General features: G+C 40.1%; 1 protein-coding gene and 1 pseudogene across 48 annotated transcripts in view; one reads left to right on the top strand and one right to left on the bottom strand.

Annotated features, from left to right (window-relative positions):
- The window catches only part of ERBIN (erbb2 interacting protein), a 176792-nt gene that overhangs the window by 89165 nt on the left and 71283 nt on the right, over positions 1 to 16344 (bottom strand). For 16 of the 48 annotated variants that reach the window (XM_058309445.2, XM_023590872.3, XM_023590869.3 and 13 more), the window contains 3 exons: positions 10117 to 10183; positions 8920 to 8967; positions 1839 to 2036 (listed from right to left, as the gene is read on the bottom strand). In XM_058309445.2, coding sequence (XP_058165428.1) covers positions 1839 to 2036; positions 8920 to 8967; positions 10117 to 10122 — 252 coding nt within the window. In that variant the 5' untranslated portion in view covers positions 10123 to 10183. Of the gene's footprint in view, positions 1 to 1838; positions 2037 to 6490; positions 6597 to 8919; positions 8968 to 10116; positions 10184 to 12628; positions 12798 to 16344 lie in introns of all 48 variants that reach the window. The other 32 variants (XM_071208352.1, XM_071208371.1, XM_004465549.5 and 29 more) reach the window with 4 other exon arrangements.
- Positions 5344 to 7122, top strand: LOC139439816 (RNA polymerase II elongation factor ELL2 pseudogene; annotated as a pseudogene).

Raw genomic sequence — 16344 nt, 5'->3', positions numbered from 1 at the left:
AGAGCTGACGCAGCAAGATGATGCAACAAAAAGAGACACAGAATCCTGGTGCTGCTGACAAGAACACAAGCAGACAAAGAAGAACACACAGGGGAAGCGGATTTGGCTCAACAGATACAGCATCTGCCTAGCACATGGGAGGTCCAAGGTTCAAACCCAGGGCCTCCTGACCCATATGATGAGCTGGCCCACACACAGTGTTGATGTGCACAAGGAGTGCCGTGCCACACAGGGTTGTTCCCCGCGTAGGGGAGCCCCACGCACAAGGAGTGCACCCCGTAAGGAGAGCCACCGCATGGGAAAAGAGTGCAGCCTGCCCAGAAATGGTGCCGCACACGCGGAGAGCTGACACAGCAAGATGATGCAACAAAAAGAGACACTTGTGCCACTGACAAGAATACAAATGGACACAAAAGAACGCACAACAAATGGACATAACAGACAAGGGGGGGGTGATGGAGAAGGGAAGAGAAATAAATAAAAAATAAATCTTAAAAAAAAAAAAAGGACACACAGCAAATGGACACAGAGCAGACAACAGGGGGAAAGGGGAGTGAAATAAATAAATCAAATCTTAAAATATATATATACATACATACATATACATATACATATACATATACATATATATATATATATATGGACAAGACAAAGTTTCAGGATAAAGTTATATAACTGAGGGTTAAGACTTAACAAATAATTATGATTACTAAATTATTAAAATAGCAAAAGGCTAATACCTGAAATTATTGAAGCTGGCTAGAGAGGTCCCACCCCTGTTTATGGTTACTCTAGTCTTAACCTCACCCTTGTGTATGCTTAGTATTATGATGGTAATTCTAGATTGGACCCACCCTTAGTAAGTATATACTTACTATGGAATGGTAACTACTCCACCCACCTCTGTTTACTATCTACTACTTAATAGATCTTGAGGAAGTTATTTAACAATTGCATCCCATTTTCCTCATCTTAAAATATGAAAAATGGGAAATTAAAATATGAAAATATGAAATAGAAACTACCTCAGAGTTATGAGCACAGAATGACAAAATACAATAATACGCTTAGAACACAGGTAGCTATTATTTCTTACATAAACTAGAAAAGGAAGATATTAATATCAGTCCTTTGCTAAATATTAATACCAGTCTAGGGACTGGAGGAATAATATCTACCTTAGTGGCTATAAAACAACTGGAGAGAAACAAAAAAATTTAAGTTATTTGCTCAAAGAGATAAAGATTTTAAAAATCAAGGGGAAAGGGATGTGGTTCAAGCAACTGGGCTCCCATCTACCATATGGGAGGTCCAGGGTTAGATTCCCAGGGCCTCCTGGTGAAGGCAGGCCCAAATGGAGAGCTGGCTCATGCAGAGGACTGACCTGCACGGAGTGCTGGCCTGCACAGAAAGCTGTTGCAAAAAGATGATGCAGCAAAAAGAGACACAGAAGGGAGGCAATAAGAGACACAGCAAACCAGGTAGTTGAGGTGGTGCAAGAGACTGAACACCTCCCTCCCACTCCAGAAGGTCCCAGGATCGGTTCCTGGGGCCACTTAAAGAGAAGACAAACACCGAAGAACAAGCAGACACAGAAAGCAGATAGCGAGCGCAAATCAATGAGGGGGGCGAGGGAAGAAATTTTAAAAATCTTAAAAAAACAAAAATCTATTAACAAAACTTGAATGTGGTGTACACCCTAAGATAAAACTAAACAAAAAATGAAGACCAACAAACACACATATATGTACAGCATTAAGGCGATATCAGAAATGTATTTCTATTTTGAAATAGGTATAAAAATAACCAATGTAATTCCTAAAGACAGATTAACATACCTTTGGAAGTTCTTCAATCTGATTAGCATCTAAATAGAGTTCCTCCAAGGTTTTTTCAAAAGTAAAAATCTCTTTGGGAACCTGTTCCAAACTGCAATGAGAATAATCTAGAGTAGTGATGGTCTCCTCTTCCCCTCGCAGACAACGACACGGTACTAACCGTACAAACAAACTTCGTTTTGTAGTCATTTTTAGACACTGCAATATTCAAATAAAAATAAATTTAATTAAAACATACACATAGCAGTTTTTCATAACAAACTATTCTATTTTGTAGACAATTCATATATCATAGCTAAACACCTGCACACACCTCCACATACACAACTGAATGCACTGAACATTGTTTCAATGCAAAAATTTACTTTTAATGAATTTCAAATTAAATTCAAACACTTTAGTACTTTACAAAACAATCTGTGAAATACCTATTTATATGCTTCTGAAGAAACAGTGCTTTATGAATCTGCTTATTAACACTCTCAACAAGATAAACTCTAATATAATAAAAGTTTTCCTTTAATTTCCACCTAAGAGAGTCTGTTTCTTAATTAAATAAGAACTTAATTACGTGCAGTTTTGAGTAGAAAGTGACTCTACAAAGACATGTTCAAGTCTTCTTAACCAGTCATCAGAGACAAATTAACCCTTTAACTTTCTTATGACTCTTACCACCTCAAAATTCAAATTTACCCTACGTTTCAATTAAATATTGGTCTTATTTTTTTTTAAACAGTTCATGGGCTCTAAGTTCGTTTAAGGTATACATACTGGAGAATAGACTGCTTATTTCAAACTGAGGGATAGGTGGAAAAGGGAGCTTATTTTGAATTAGTCAAAATTCTTAATTATCAATTTTACGAAGTACATGAAATAGGCGATTTAGACTAGGCTAAGATTATATTAGGAAGAAAAAAATCTACTTTAACAGACAGGAATCACTGATAACTAGTGTTATCAAGTCTTAGTATACAAAATGATAGATTCTTGACCTGGACAGAAGAACATTACATTACTTCTAACCAGGGCCAGGACTAGCTTGAGAGTCATGAGGCAAGTTCCTCAGACACAGAAGGTCAAGGGAGTAGCAGAAAACTTACTAAGATAAATAATATTTTAATATTTTTTAAATGCTGCAAAATAATCCATTTATGAAGAAAATTATCAAAATTTAAAATACAGACAAGACCACTGTTTCTGATTATATTCTTTTGCTTCAGACTTCAATATTGCTCAGCAAGGCACTACATATAACTCTTCTAATTCAAACTATACGACATTCCTAAATTGTTTGACAACTCTTTCAAAAGTAAATATTTCCCTTGCAATCTTTTTAAAAATCTATTTTTATTCAATCTTTTAAAGAACTGCTATGTGCCAAGCACTATGCTAAGTGGTTTAGATAAACTATACGCATATTCTCATTTCATTCTCTCTACAACTTTCTAAGACATGTAATACTATCCCATTTTTCTATAAAGAAATTGACTCTGTGTTCTTATAAACTGCACTATATGTCATCTCAAAGTACAGTGATAAATACTTGCACTCAGGACATCAAAACGATTCAAAAAGCAATAGATCTTTATGTACATACTTCTCTTTCAGGGTTAAAAAATGAAACTATGATGTCAAATCATTAAATATTTTTATTTAAAAACTTTTTTTTAATCCCCTCCAACCTGTCATCTGCTCCCAGTGCCCATCTGCTGTGTGTTCTTCTGTGTCTGTTGTATTCTCATTAGGTGGCTCTGGGAACCCATCCTGGGACCTTCCGGAGTGGGAGACAGGTAATCATTCTCTGGCATCATCTCAGCTCCCTAGTTTGCTGCATCTCATATTGTCTTCTCTGTGTCTCTTTTTTGTTGCGTCGCCTTTTGCTGCATCAGCTCTCTGCGTGGGCGGCACCACTCCTGGGTGGGCTACACTCCTGCGTGGGGCAGCTCTCCTTGCGCAGGGGGCATCCTTGCATGGGAGGCACTCCTGTGCGGGGTGGCACTACTACACAGAGATCACTCCATGCAGGAGGCACTCCTTGCGCACAGCAGCACTCCACATGGGCCAGCTCACCACACTGGCCAGGAGGACTGGGTATCTAACCCTGGACCTCCTATATGGTAGGTGGAAGCACTATCTGTTGAGCCATATCCGCTTCCTTATTTAAAAATTTTTGTCAACAAATACTCAGAAAAGTTTACTGAGTGCTTACTTAGAATCTGTATTTATATGAAGACTATTTTACTGATAAGAATAAAGTTTTATTCATCTAGTAAGTAACATGAATTTAATTACTAAAGGGGAATCAGCTTAAACTTCTCTGTTCATGATGTAATAAAAAACCCTGCAAGTATGAGTAAGATTTCTTGTTCTAGAGATTTTAAGAATACAACAAATAAGGAGTTAGGGCTTTAGTTAAGAAAAATGGGAATGAAACATAGCTGCTCTGTCCAAAATGGTAGCCACTGGTAAATGACATGTGGGTTTTTTGTTTTGCTATTTTAATTAAATGTAAGTTAAATCAAAATAAAAAATTCAGCTCCTCAGTCACACTAACCACATTTTAAGTGCTCTCAATATCCATGTGGCTAATGACTACTATATCAAATAGTGAAGATTCAGAACATTCCCATTATTGCAGAAAGTCCGATGGGACAGTGTTGGTATAATGTTTCAGACAGTAATTGTGATACTTCATATTGTAACGACATTATGTTTATATTTATGTAAAATAATATATCCAAGAACTTGGAAGCTGTGGCCTAAAATTTCCATTTTCCAGACCCACACTGGATTTGGGAGTATAAAGCCTAGTTGATATAAAAAAGACATAAAATGCTACTATTAAATCTAGTATATGCGAACTAAAAGTAAACATATTTATTGTGGGAGTCCAGTAGATCCCCTTGGGAAACTCAGTCCACTGTACACAGCTGCCTCCATGCAGCAGGACACAAGTTGCTGCCTTGCTGCCTCCATGCAGCAGGAACAAGTTAAAATATAACAAACCTATTTACAGCAGAACAATGTACAGACGGTAGTATCACAGACTGTAATTTTCTCCTAGTTGTACAATTCCTTCCTACAATACATCATCAGACCACATTTATGTAGCTCTGTTATGAAATGTCTTTGTTCTGAAACCCTGTATATTGCCCCTCATTTTCCTGCCTCTTGGCGTAGTGCTGTCTTCATTCCCTGGACCGTCACCACCAGAGAGAAGCCCTCCTGTCCCTAAGTCCCAATAAACAAAGCTCATGTCTGATTATGTGCCGAGTGTCCCTTGGTCTTGCCACTGCCCCTGACCATGTTTTTCAGAAGCCGGGTTGTAACCCTTATGTTAGGCATGATTGTTTATGTGGGTACTTGAGGTATGAGGCAATATACAGAATAGAATAATTTTGATAATGAAGGTAACAGAATTTCCAAGACTTTTCTATAGTGATACTAGTAAATAGATGATTTTGTACACAGGCAGAAGGAAGTTGTAGACTTCTCAGGAAGGACAATGAAGCAGCAAGATGGTCATAGCAGTGGCAGTGGCTGCAGAAGCCTGAGCAGCAGAAGCCTAAGAAGCCGCAGCCAGCCAGAGAGGCAGTTAGTGCCCAAGAGAGGCGGCAGGCCTGCAGAAGGAGTAGCGCTACTGGCTATAGTGGGGGTGGTTTGGGCAGGACAACTGATCCAGGCACTCAAGACTTACCAAAGTCAAAAGAATTTAATTCATTTTCGAACTTCGGTTCAGTTCCAAGGGCTCCAAGGGCTTGTCAAAATTCCCAAAAAATGATCCTCCCAAAGAAGTGCATAACTTTAACTTCTATTTGTCAAATGTGGGTAAGGACAGCCCTCAAGGCAGCTTTGACTGCAACCTGCAAACGTTCTCCAGGGAAAAGAATGCAAATTCAGAAAGCACCCCAAGCTGTTTCAGATGCAGTACCTGAGAGGAAAAGGTCAACTCCCATGAACCCTGCAAATTCGATTTGAAAGACAAAGCAGAAACAGTGTTTCTCAGCAGCCATATAAGAACAGAGTGATTCATTTATTGGCACTGAAGGCCTACAAGAAACCTGAGCTGCTTGTTCAACTGCAGAAAGATGGTGACAATCTAAAAGACAAGAACTCCCTCAAAGCAATTCTGAATCCTCTCATGTACCTTAAAGGATTATGTTTTTAAAGAGCTTCAAAGAGAGTAGTCTGGATACAGCGATGTAGAAAGATGATCATTGGAGTCAGTGCTCTCTAGAATACTAAGTCCACCTCAGAATACTGCTGGCACCAGCCATTCAAAATCTCCCCTATGTTCTAGTAGAGCTGCTGCATCTTCTCCTTCTCAGAAATGGCATTTGGATTCAGATTTCATTGATCTATTAATGAATAAAAAAGCTGAAATACCTCACCTGATAAAGTACCATCAACATTAAAAGGTCATTTGTATCCCATCAGTGAAAAGTCTGCTCCAGGTCTCCTGCTGCCAAACTGCAGTTGCTGCTATCTCCACCCCTCCACTGTTGCCATCAACCCATCTCCCTGTCTCAAATCCTCCTCAAATTGTAAATTCTAACTCCAATTCCCACTAGCACTCCAGAAGGCCAGGGGACTCAAGACCTACCTGTTGATTTAGTCATGGTAAAATCTATGAGAACCAGCAAGACACATACCTCTAGGACTTCTCTCGAAACCTTAGCCCCTGGTTCAGTTGTACTTTAAATGCCCAAAGTCTATGGAAGAAAACCATTCAATATCACAAAAAGTCCAAGAAGAAATCTAAAAAAAACAAAAGGATGAAATAAAAAAGCATGACATTGAGACTGTCAAGGAAAAGGAAGAAGAGGACCCTAAAAAAGAGGAAATTTCCAAGCTAAATAACTCTGGTCTAAATTCCAATGAAGGAGTTAAAGAGAGTTGCGCTGCCTCCACAGGCCTTCTTCAACAATTGAACTTCCAGATTATATGACAAAATATATTGCTATTTTGTCCTATGAGCAATGTCAGAAATACAAGGATGACTTCAATTCTGAGTATGATGATGAGTACAGGGCCTCACACGCCATGCCAGGATGGAGACTGTAGCTAGATTTATCGAACTGGATGCACAATACAGTGCCTTTTTCTGGGCTCAAAAGAGTATCAGAATGTTCATAAAGAAGTTTTACAAGAATGTCAGATCAAGCAGTCTAGTCCCAATTACCATCAATAATAACACAGATGCAAGGATCTTCATAATAAGTTGGTGCACATCAAAAGACTAATAGGTGAATTTGACCAACAGCAAGCAGAGGCATGGCACTAGAACACTGCTGGGACCAGAAGATGTAAATAAACTTTTAGCTTATTTATTTAAAATTTCAGATGAGTTGTTCTAAGATTCTAAATAGATGAAACTTTACCTGTTAAAAGTTCCAGTATTAGTGAACTTGAGTTCCTTTTCTTTTTTCAATTACTTCCTTGCATTTTTGAAGTTGCTTTTTTCTAGTCCTTTTTCTCCCCTCAAGACTTGTGTTTGTCAATAAGAAATGATTTTTTTAGATATTGAGGACCCAGTGTCTACACTTCAAAGTTGTGTGCATAAAAAAAAAAAACTTTAAAAAAAACAACAACAGTAATGTGCAAAGTAAAATGCTTTTGGATAAACACAAGTCTATTTTCTGACCTTTCTTAATGCAAACTCTTTGGCTTAACTGGTAGAATATTTATAAATTTGCACAAAATACCAAAAAAAAAAAAACCCCACAAAAACACAAAAAACCCAAAATATTAAAACATTGTTTTGGAAGGTTAAGAAACAGAAAAGCATATATGTACATATGTAGATAAACATATACATATGTATAGATAGGCTAACTTGATCTAGAACAGTAAATCTGCCCTGCAAGTTAACCTCCCCCCACCCCACTGCAATGGTTACCTCAAGATATTTGCTAGTTGAGTACATAGTATGGTTAATCATTAGCTACACTGTTTCCCATCTGACGCAAGCAATGGGAAGCAGAACACCTTGCCCTGCCAGCATCTGAAGCACGTGTTCAAACTATGTGTGTACAGAGGCTGTGTAGATGTAAGTATGCATGGGGGGGGGGGGGGGGGGAAACGGCTACTCTTAGTAGGCCAAATGCTCAGGTTAAAACGGGATGAGTATTACCACAGGTTTTTTTCCCTATCAAACTGCTACTTGTATTGTGAAAGACAAAAAATTTCCATTTAAAGTTGTCAGCTTTATTAATGTTGGGCAAAACTGATATGTTAAGAAAATGAAACAGATCTATAGTTTTATAGCAAAATTATAAAATTAAAAGTGTAGGTAACCTTTTATATACTGTTACAAAGTATTTCCTTAAGAGAGATAGATACTCAAGCTATTACCTACATGAAATGTATATTTAAAATTTTTTCTTTCATCTTTGGTACCAGGAATATAAAAAAGAGAAGATATATTTAACCATACCATACGGTGATTCATCAAAACACAAACTTTCATTTCACGGAGAGTAACTGTTGACTTTGATTTAAACTATCACATTTTATCATGTGGAAATAAGTTATGTGGTCAAAAGTGTAAGAATCTAATGTAAAAACAATAAGACAATACAACATGAATTAACATTTCAAAGTGCTGCAAGTTGAAAAGGGAAGCATGTTTACAAATCTGTTGAAATATTTGCCAAATTTTTGGTAGAATCTTTAATAAAGATGCATGTCTCCAGCATCCAAAAAATTAATTAATTAAAAAACGAAAGGGCAATGAATTCAGAAAGAGGAAATTAGCTGTTTAGCTCTAGGAAGCCGCATAAAGAGTTGTCTTCTCACAGGAAAACTTTCTGTAGACAGAGGGTGTGAACAGAGCAGTTCAGACTTCAGATTACATTCAGAGGGCCTGGAGTCAATAGGAGAGTGGACCCCAGTTCTATAAATGCCAGTAGATTGAAGTAGTACAGAACAGACTAAAGGAAGAGCCACTTTCTAAATCAGATGTTAACATAAGACTTAAGAATATTATGATTATTAATGGAGGAAGAAAAGCCAACCTTTAGGAAGAAAGGCATCATAATAAACCAAATACATTCTAACAAAAGAAACTGAATCCACTTACCACTGAAGCAAATCTATCTGTCTGATGTTTCTTAATTGAGCCAACATTCTATGGAAAGCAGAAAGATAAACAAAAGTAACCATAAAAATGGATCCTTAAGATTCTAAGGAAAATTTCTTCTAATTTATAATTACCCCAAAAGTGCTATTAAATTTCTCAAAAATTCACAATTATTAACTAAAAATAATCAGGACCAAATAACCAAATGAAAACATTAGGTCTTCTTAAAAACCACACATAATAAATGGCTATCTTCTTAATAGTCACAGGTTGTTCTTCATGTATCTGTTAACTAGTGAGAACCCTCAACTGTATCATCTTTTTATCAGTAGTAAAATCCCATTTAGGGGAAGCAGATGTGGCTCAACTGATAGAGCATCCGCCTACCATATGGAGGGTTCAGGGTTCGATACCCAGGGCCAGGAGGCCCTGTGGTGAGCTGGTCCACATGCAGTTCTACCATGAGCAAGGAGTGCCATGGCACGCAGGGGTGTCCCCTGCATAGGGGAGCCCCACACACAAGGAGCTCACCCCGTAAGGCCAGTTGTCCTGCATGGAAAAAGCACAGCCCACCCAGGAGTGGTGCCACACACACAGAGAGATGATGCAACAAAAAAAGTGACACAGTGTCCCAGTGCTGCATGACAAGAATGCAGGTAGACAGAGAAAAACACATAGCAAATGGACAGAGAGAGCAGGCAATGGGGGCAAGGGAGAGAAATAAATGAATCTTTAAAAAAAAAAATCCCATTTAGGGAAGCAGATGTGGCTCAAGCAACTGGGCTCCTGCCTACTACCTGGGAGGTCCCTGGTTTGGTTCCCAGTGCCTCCTAAAATATGAGAGCAAGCTGGCGTGATGAGCAGGTGCGGCGCGCTGACATAACAAGATGATGCAACAAAAGACACAAGAAGAAAAACATGAGTGACACAGCAAAGCAGGGAGCTGAAGTGGCTCATGCAATTAGGTGCTTCCCTCCTACATCGGAGGTTTCAGGTTCAGTTCCCAGTGCCTCCTAAAGAAACAAGGAAGACGAAGAGACACAGCAAGTGCAAACAACAAGGAGGTGGAGAGAAATAAATAAATCTCTGTTAAAAATCTCACTTAGGGGAACAGATGTAGCTCAAGTGGTTAAGCGCCTGCTTCCCATGCACATACAAGGTCCCAGGTACTGCCGAAAAACAAATGAAAAAACCTACTCTCATTGGGGAGCAGATGCATCTCAGCAGTTGAGCTCCTGCTTCCCATGTTCAATCCTGGACCCTCCTAAAAAAAAAAAAATCCCATTTACTTGAACTGAGAAATAAGAATAAAGTTCAGACTCTGCAGAGTCTAAAGTTCTTCCATGCAAATAAAACTCCAATCAACAAATGTAATAATTCAAATTTAGCAGTTTTTGATGGTTCTGTGTGGCAGACACTAATTGCCTACAGACTCCATTTCCCCTTTCGAGAACCTTGACTTTGTTCAGGGTAATAATAATATTTACTTTCAGAGCTTTGTGGAAGGGTGGGGGTGGGAGTTGGGCATGACACAGTTAAGATTGACATCATGTATGATATATTAATGGTGAAGTAAAGAAACTGTGTCAAGGAGGAAGAAGTTATCAAGAGGGCTTAGAATTGCCATGGTTTATCGCAATGAAAACATCACTGATTATCTTGAAAAAACTACTTCTGGTGGACTGATTGTGGCAAAGCACAGTTTGAAAGGGGTTCAAAAAAGAAGAGGAGGATCAAGATGGCAGAGTGAGATGCTTCAGGACTCCATATCCCCACAGAAGCTTTGAACAACCAGCAAGAACTGGCAGAAACATCATCCTCAGGACTCCAAAAAACAGTTCAAGAACTGCAGGAACAGTGCAATGCTAAATGAAGGAAAAGGTTTCTTGAAAGTGTTAGGATCTCATGGAAACTTGGCTGCCCTCACTAGCTCAGTGCAGCTCACACTCCATGTGGATCTTTGGTCCCAGTTTTTGAGGGGGCAGCACAACTCTCATGCACAAGCTGCAAGTATGTATGTCTGGACCAATCTGTCTGGTGGTGACCTGAGGGACTCACCATCTCAGACCTTGCCCTGCACGTAGAAGACATCTCAGAGAGCTCTCCTACAGAACGCTAGTGGGACAGCCTACGGCAAGACCCTGATGGCTATATAACATACAATACAGTGCCCAGCACCATGAGAAAACTGCTTCCTAGAGAAGATGGGGCATTCGTAAATGGGGGAATTCCTAAAGACACATACACATCCCCCAGACAAGTACAGAAAAGATTCACTCATTCAGTCTCTGTCTCTTTCTTTCAGCTTCTGGCATTCATGGAATAGTTATAATACTAGCTGTAATACTAGCGGGATACAAGCTTAAGGAATACACTGCAGAGTCTAAATCTCAGTGACAAACATTAAAATATCAAAATGTTCAGGTTTCAATAAAAGGTTACAAAATATACAAAGAAACAGGAATTGATGGCATAGGCAAAGAAGAATTATTAAAGCATTAGGAATCATCAATGAGGGGCAGACCTGGGGCATACCACATAAAGACTTTTTTAAAAAAATGCTCCTAAAGGGCTGGAGTTCAGGCAGCAGCAGTGGCAGCAGCAGCGCGGGCACCCCCCGCAGCCATCTCCCGCAGGTCAGTTGCAGAGGGCATTGCCGCAGCCTCCCCCTGAAACAGGTTGGCAGGCTGCCCCCTCACTCAAGCCCAGGTGGAGGCCCGCACCCTAAATCTAATTGTTTTTCTTCTTTTTTTTTAAAGATTTATTTATTTATTTAATTTCCCCCCCACCCCTGGTTGTCTGTTCTTGGTGTCTATTTGCTGCGTCTTGTTTCTTTGTCCGTCTTGTTTCTTTGTCCGTTCTGTTGTTGTCAGCGACACGGGAAGTGTGGGCGGCGCCATTCCTGGGCAGGCTGCTCTTTCTTTTCACGCTGGGCGGGTCTCCTAACGGGCGCACTCCTTGCACGTGGGGCGCACTCCTTGCGCATGGGGCTCCCCTACGCGGGGGACACCCTTGCGTGGCACGGCACTCCTTGCGTGCATCAGCGCTGCGCATGGCCAGCTCCACACGGGTCAAGGAGGCCCGGGGTTTGAACCGCGGACCTCCCATATGGTAGATGGACGCCCTAACCACTGGGCCAAAGTCCGTTTCCCTAATTGTTTTTCTTTAAGTTATAAATCAGTTTAAGAAACTGATAAATAAAACATTCTAGCCTTCTCCCTTCTTCAAGATTAGGGGCTTCAAGTTCAAATGTAGCATTCCCAATATCTTCATGGGGAGAGCCTCCTAGTTGGCCTCCTCATATCCCTCCCTCTCCCCATGCACCTGGGGGCTTGCTGCGTGCACAGGTCAACAGCCTGGCAAATAGCCACCCTTTGGCCATCCCCTGGCTCTAAGGGGCATAAGAGGCTGGTGCAAGTGGTACAAGGGGACTGCGGGACATGAGCAGTGAATTCAGGGCTCCCCATAACCCACACATGCACTAGAGGGGAAGAGGAGGCTCTGGGCAGGAGTGTTCTCCAGTTCACGTGGACCCTCACCCATGGGGAGGCACTGTACCCCGAGGCCCAGAGCAGAGGCTCCTCGTGTCCTCAGGATAAGGCCAGAGGCCCCTGGCTGCCAGAGCGCCAGGACACCCAACCCTGACCCAGCAATAGCTTCAGCCCTCTTGCTCCCAGAACTCACTGTGTGACTCCACCATGGGGTTTACCTGTTGGGGTGTGGAGGGACTACCAGCCACAGGGGGAGGCCAAGGCACAGCTTAGTCCAGGCCCTGTCTTCCACAGGAGGTAGGGCTTCTCAGGAAACTTGTCAGGGGATCGAGGGATGGTAGACAACAGGAGGGCCAACAGATCTGTGAGCTTGTGCTTCTCCTGTGCCTGTGCAGGGTCCAGGAGAGGGGATGTGAGAAAGGAGCCTTGGGCTGCCAGCTAGGTTGCCACTGTCACCTCTTGAGTGGGCTGTGGGAATATGTGGTGTGTGGGAGGTTCACCCAGGTACCACTGTGGCTCTAGAGGGAGGGGGGCCAGGGTGGAGAAGTCCTGCCCATATGGAGCCAGGGGCACAGGACACTGCCCCTAGCCTGCCACCCCACCTCATATGCTCACCCCCTCTGAACACCCAGTGCATGTTCCCTACATGCTGGTGGAGGAAAGGCACCATGAGGTCTTGGCACTGGTGTAAATCTTGCTTTAAATTGATAGACGGTTATTTAAAGCAACGAGAGGTGAAAGATGGAAACTTAAGCACAGCAATAAAGTTTTTAAAGGAATGGGAAAAAAAATGCTCCTAAATATCCTCAAAGGGTTAAAGGAAATCATGGACAAAGAACTAAAGGACATCAGGAAAACAGTATATGAACATGAACAGCATATCAACAGAGATAGAAATTATGAAAAGGAACCAAACAGAGTGGAAGACTACAGTGACAGAAAATGAAAATTCCCTAGAGGAGATCAACAACAGATCAGAGCTGGCAGAAGCAACAGTCAGTGAACCTGAAGATAAGACAAGTGAAACCATCTGAGTAGGTGAAAAAGTGAAAATTAAAGAAAACTGAACAAAGCCTGAGTAATCTGTGGGACACCTTCAAGTGCCCCAAGTTATATATTGTGGGAATCCCAATTGTGGGAATCCCAAAAAGAGAAGGGAAGGAAGGAGGGTGGGAGGGAGGGTGGAAGAAAGAGGCAGAGAGAATATTCAAGGAAACAATGGCTGAAAACTTCCCAAATTTAACAAGAAATGTACACAGACATCCAAGATGCTCAATGAATTCTAAACAGGGTAAACCGAAATAGGCTCACACTGTGGTATATTACAGTATGACTGTAGAATACCAAAGGTAGTAAAAATTCTGAAAGCTGCAAGAGGAAAAAAAGCAATGTGTTACATACAAGAAAACCACAATAACATTAAAATGCTAATTTCTCACTGGAAACCATGAAGGCAACACAGTGGGATGACATATTTAAAGCAAAATTTGCCAATCAAGAATTCTGTATCCTGGAAAGCGGATATCAAGTGATAAGGCCTCCACCTACATATGGGAGGACCTGGGTTCTGATTCTTGGGGCCTCCTGGTAAAAAAGAAGAGGAGAAAGTGTGCCTGTGTGACAAGCTGAGTGCCCACATGGTAAGCCAAGTGCCCAAGCAAGTGCTTGGTGTGGCAAGCCAAGCACCCATGTGGTGAGCCAAGTGCTTGCACAAGTGCCCGTGTGGCGAGCTGAGTTCCCACACGAGTGCCTGAATGGTGAGCCAGTGCCTGCCACAGCCCATCAAGGTGCCGTGTAAGAGCCCACATGGTGAGTGAGTGCCGGCACAGCAAAGCTGAGTGCCTGCGTAAGTCAGTCACACAGCAAGATGATGACACAACAAAAGAGAGATGAAAGGGAGAGCTGAGGTGAAGTGCAGCACAGACCAGGAACTGAGGTGGCGCAATTGACAGGGAACCTATCTCCACATCAGATGTCCCCAGGATAGAAACCCGGTGAATCCTAGAGGAGAAAGATGAGAAGAGAAGCCAAAGAGAGAAATAGATACAGAAGATCACACAGTGAATAGACAGATGCAAAAACATCATGGTGGGGAAGAAAAAGAAATAAAAATAAACAAATTTTTTTAAAAAAGGAACTCTATATCCAACAAAACCATTTTTCAAAATTGAGAATGAGTTTAAGAAATTTTCAAATAGCAAAAGCTAAGGGAGTTCATCACCATCAGAATGACTCTATAAGACATACTAAAGAGTTCTTTAGGTTCCAGTACTATATTGTATTTTTTGGTCTGTAACTCCACTTTTTAATTGCTGATTTTGGTGAGAAAGCATGTCTGGTGATGTCCTGATTTGGAGATTTCATGGCCTTGGAACTGTAAGCTTTTACCCTAAATAAATAAACTTTATAAAAGTTAATACATTTCTGGTACTTTGAATTGGCTGCCCTTTGGCAATCTAAAATACAGTACCAAGTATTCAAGGAGCAAAATTGATACCGTCTACACTTAAGTGTTAAAAAAAAAAAAAAAAAGGATAGATGGATGGATGAATGGATGGAAAGTATGACACAGCAAATATGGCAAAATGTTGAAAATGGTGGATCCGGTTATCAGGGTGAGAAGGTTAGGTTAGAGTTCTCTGTATGGGGTTTACATTATTTTTGTAAATATCTTGTAAAAGTATGAACATATTTCAAAATAAAAAGTAAAAAAAAAATAGAAGCAGAACTGGAGATAGCAAACAGAAAACTCAGGTAGTTTTGTTAAGGACATTAGAAAAACAGAACAATATCCAAAGCAGAGTATGTTTGCATAGGGACACAATAGTATGTTTGCAGCCAGATGAAAATAATCTAGTAAAGTGGGAAAAGAGCCCACTGAGAAACTTTTATAAAGGCATTTGGGCAATTATTCATTAAGTGCTCTAACAAAATATCCAAGCAATAAAAACTTGCTAATAAGGAGGAAAAACAGCAAAACAAAACAAGACAAAACAAAGCTCAGGTAAAACTACCTGAATAAAACTCACCCAGGGTATTTTTCTAAAATATAGATCACCACATCCTATCCTAGAGATTTTAATTTGGGTGATTAATATAAAGTTCTAGAATCTTTATTTTGAACTAAATGCCTATATGCTCTTTTTATTTTTTCCCCACGTTTAAACACTTTTTATTGCAGAAATTTTCAAACACATATGAAAGAGAAATTATAATGGTTCCTTTATATCCAACACAGTTTCAAAAACATTCAATACATGGTCAGTATTCATTTATATGCAAACCATCATCATTTAGCCATCCTTACATACCCCTGCCACAGGGAATTATTTTGACTAAGCTATACAAAACTGTTCTAAACTATACAATTTGAGAATTACTATAAAAATTGAGAAGTGAAATTAACTATAAAGGTTGTCTTGTGTTTTTTTTCCATTTTACTATATATTATACCCCTTGTTGATCTAAAGAGTTCACAAGTTATACTTGGCTAGATTTTAAGAAAATTTATATTAACCAACCTTTCTAAATGAGTTCAGAAGTTAAATGCAGAACAAAGGCTTAACAGATATGCCCACAGTAATTACTAGAAAGTATTTACTGATTATTTAAGGTCATTTTATTTTAATCATAGCTATCATGGTGTTTGCTAGTGTCAATCTGGTATATTCTTAGTTCTGAGATATTTCATGGACATTATTAACCCATGACTGATAACTACATGAACAGTAAATACTGAAAAGGGTAATACAAAAAAGAATAATGGGAAGGTAAGATTAGAAGAACAAAATACAGAGCAAGAAATGAGGAAAGGTGGTTGAGGAAAGAGCAAAATTCAACACTGATAGATCAACATCAAATATATGACCTCTATTAACCTAATTCTAACCCAGAAGAAAGCTGAGAGTTTCAATATCAGCACTGCTGTTTAACT

This window comes from Dasypus novemcinctus, chromosome 2, assembly GCF_030445035.2.
Source record: "Dasypus novemcinctus isolate mDasNov1 chromosome 2, mDasNov1.1.hap2, whole genome shotgun sequence".
NCBI classification, from domain to species: domain Eukaryota; kingdom Metazoa; phylum Chordata; class Mammalia; order Cingulata; family Dasypodidae; genus Dasypus; species Dasypus novemcinctus.
Note: the sequence above shows the minus strand (reverse complement) of the source record. Positions and strands in the feature narration are given on the sequence as shown.